The sequence below is a fragment of the Cryptomeria japonica genome, chromosome 2, assembly GCF_030272615.1.
Source record: "Cryptomeria japonica chromosome 2, Sugi_1.0, whole genome shotgun sequence".
In the NCBI taxonomy this organism is placed as follows: domain Eukaryota; kingdom Viridiplantae; phylum Streptophyta; class Pinopsida; order Cupressales; family Cupressaceae; genus Cryptomeria; species Cryptomeria japonica.
In genome coordinates this window covers 25,835,992-25,838,608 of record NC_081406.1, presented here as the reverse complement: position 1 = coordinate 25,838,608, position 2,617 = coordinate 25,835,992, and the positions used below count along the sequence as shown (strand labels likewise).

At 34.5% G+C, this 2,617-nt stretch overlaps 1 protein-coding gene across 2 annotated transcripts; it reads left to right on the top strand.

Annotated features, from left to right (window-relative positions):
- The first annotated feature begins 284 nt into the window (after nucleotides 1-284).
- On the top strand, nucleotides 285-2,123 carry LOC131048522 (LOB domain-containing protein 40). 2 transcript variants are annotated; one of them, XM_057982493.2, is made up of 3 exons: nucleotides 285-382; nucleotides 568-791; nucleotides 1,256-2,123. In XM_057982493.2, the coding sequence occupies exons 2-3, from the start codon at nucleotides 602-604 to the stop codon at nucleotides 1,717-1,719; spliced, it is 654 nt and encodes a 217-aa protein (XP_057838476.2). In that variant the 5' UTR covers nucleotides 285-382; nucleotides 568-601; the 3' UTR covers nucleotides 1,720-2,123. The 2 variants fall into 2 exon arrangements, with proteins under 2 accessions (XP_057838476.2, XP_057838474.2); XM_057982491.2 differs by lacking the exon at nucleotides 285-382 and having other exon boundaries at nucleotides 484-791.
- Nucleotides 2,124-2,617: the final 494 nt, after the last annotated feature.

Below are 2,617 nucleotides of genomic sequence, written 5' to 3'. Positions count from 1 at the left end.
TTTGTTTGCATTGGAGTTTGGAGTTGCCCACTTCACGAGGTGGTTTAATGAGATTCGACAGTACGCCCCACTTTGTCAACCGGGAATTTTGGGACTGCCCAGAATAGCTTCGACGTCTCTTCATAATGTTTTATTTTATTTTATTTTAAATGAACAGACCAGGTAAGTTGAAAACTTTTGTAAAAACAGTCGAATCTTATCCCTGTACATTTCTCGCCGGTGCCCTATAAATTGACACCTAAAAAGCTCTTGTGCCAGGTAAACGCCAAAAGATTATACTAATTTCTTCTAGTTTTCACAAAACTTCATCTTCCGTCCTACAAATACTTCTCCAAACCAATCAATCAGTCAGTCAGTCAGTCAGTCCCTGACCAATTTCCAGGTTCTATTTTGTTTTTATCTATTTTCTTTCTACAGTTCTTATAGATCATGAAAACTCTGATGTAAATAAATTCTATAAAGTTAAATTCAGAAATACAATGCCATAATCATTATAGACTGGAAAAATCTATTACCTCTAATATTATGGTGTGTTTTTTCTTCTTTCTCTTTCTTATTATTATGCAGATAGAAGAGAGGATTTGTGAGTAAAGGTAAAAAAATGAGGATGAGCTGCAATGGCTGCCGAGTCCTGAGAAAGCGCTGCAGCGAATCCTGCATGCTGAGGCCATGCTTGGAATGGATTAAGAGTGAAGAATCTCAGGCAAACGCAACTGTTTTTCTCGCCAAATTCTATGGCCGAACGGGCCTAATAAATCTCATTAGTAATGGTCCTCAACATTCAAGGCCTGGTCAGTTTCCTATTTTTTCTCTAGTCAAATTTTTTCATTCATGTCATTACTCGTAATGTTAGTATTCAGTTTCCTATTTTTTTTCTTATAAAATGTATGAAATTTCTAGAGTCAAATTTTTTCATCAATGTCACGACTCGTAATGTTAGCATGAATCATAGAATAGGATAAAAACGTTGATGGAAAATATTAATCAGAGAGTAAAATCCAGAAACAATCAAATAGTTCTTTAGGGCTTCCTTTTTTCCTATTTTTCATCTTATTCAATGGATGAAATTTATAGAATCAATTTTTTTCATCCAGCTTATGATCTATAATGTTGGTGGTGAATCATAAAATATGATAAAAACGTTGATAAAAAATATAAACTAAAACCATCATATAGTTCTCTTGGGCTTTCTTCTTTTTTAATTTTTATCAATACCCAATGGCTTATAATCTGTATGGGTAATGTTTTTATTCAGCGTTGTTCAAGTCTCTCCTGTATGAAGCCTGTGGGAGGCTGTCGAATCCCATCTACGGGGCAGTGGGCCTCCTTTGCTCTGGCAATTGGGAAGTATGTCATGCAGGAGTGGAGAGTATTCTTGATGGATCGTACGAGGCTAACATGGCAAATCAATCAAATATTATAGGGCAGCCCAGCGAATTGCACAAGATCAATGGCAGGGGGAAGTTTAAGTGTGTTAATTATCGCAAGAAGCCCAAATCAAAAGAACTAGAACTTCTTAAAAGTATTCAAATCTCAAGTGAGGAGAATGATAGAACAAAAATGCACCAAGATAAATGCTCCTTCCAGAACGATTTTCTTTGTAATCCCATCATCAACCCTAATGTTGATGGTTTGTATGTGCAGAATGGTGAGGGTGAGATGGATATAGAGCTCACTCTCGGGGCCTCTTCTCCTCCCGTTCACAAATTGGCAGACTGAATGGATGTATGTCTTTGTTCTTTTGTTCTTCATAGCTGTACAGGTTTTGTACTAAATGGAACTGAAGATGAAGATGGATCAGACTTCACCTGTGTTAGGGCGAACTGAATCTAGGAAGGTGTTGAAGCAGAAATAAGGGTTAGACTCCATGGACTTGTAGTGAGCTTTGAGAGTCGTGTGATAGTACAAGTACTCAATTTTCAATAAGATTACACTCTTTTTTGAGTGTCAAGAATTTCAAAGTATGTATATCGATGTCATATGTTATGAGGTTTATTGAGGTTTTGTATGGAGAAGCTACTTGTAAGAATCAAATGGGTGGGTTGAATAAACTAAAATAACTACTGGTTGTTGTATATACAAGAATGTTTCAATGTATAAATGTTATAAAATAATTTTAAATATGTGATATTGTAGAAAATTTTGTATGTTTTTTATATTTTTTTATATAAATATTGATGTGTTCATACATAAAGTTGTTTCTTTTAGAATGTTCAATGAAAATTTGTATATTAGATTTGTTATTACGTTAAGTCGGTAGACATTTGTGTTGAAAAAATCTAAAAGATTTTTCTTCATGACATTAATATTTTTGTATAAGTGGTGTGACAAGATTTTTCTTCATGACATTAATTTATAAAATCAACAGTGCTAAGACTCTCTCTCTCTCTCTCTCTCTCTCTCTCTCTCTCTCTCTCTCTCTCTCTCTCTCTCTCTCTCTCTTTGTGTGTGTGTGTGTGTGTGTGTGTGTTATGCCTTGCATACACATCCCTGTATTTTTGTTAAGAAAAATGGGGAACTCCCTATTAGAAAAAAAAGAGGTGGGAAACAATAATAGAAGCTTCAAATAAAACTATAAATTAGATCTAATAATGTATATTTAATGGAAATAAAATCA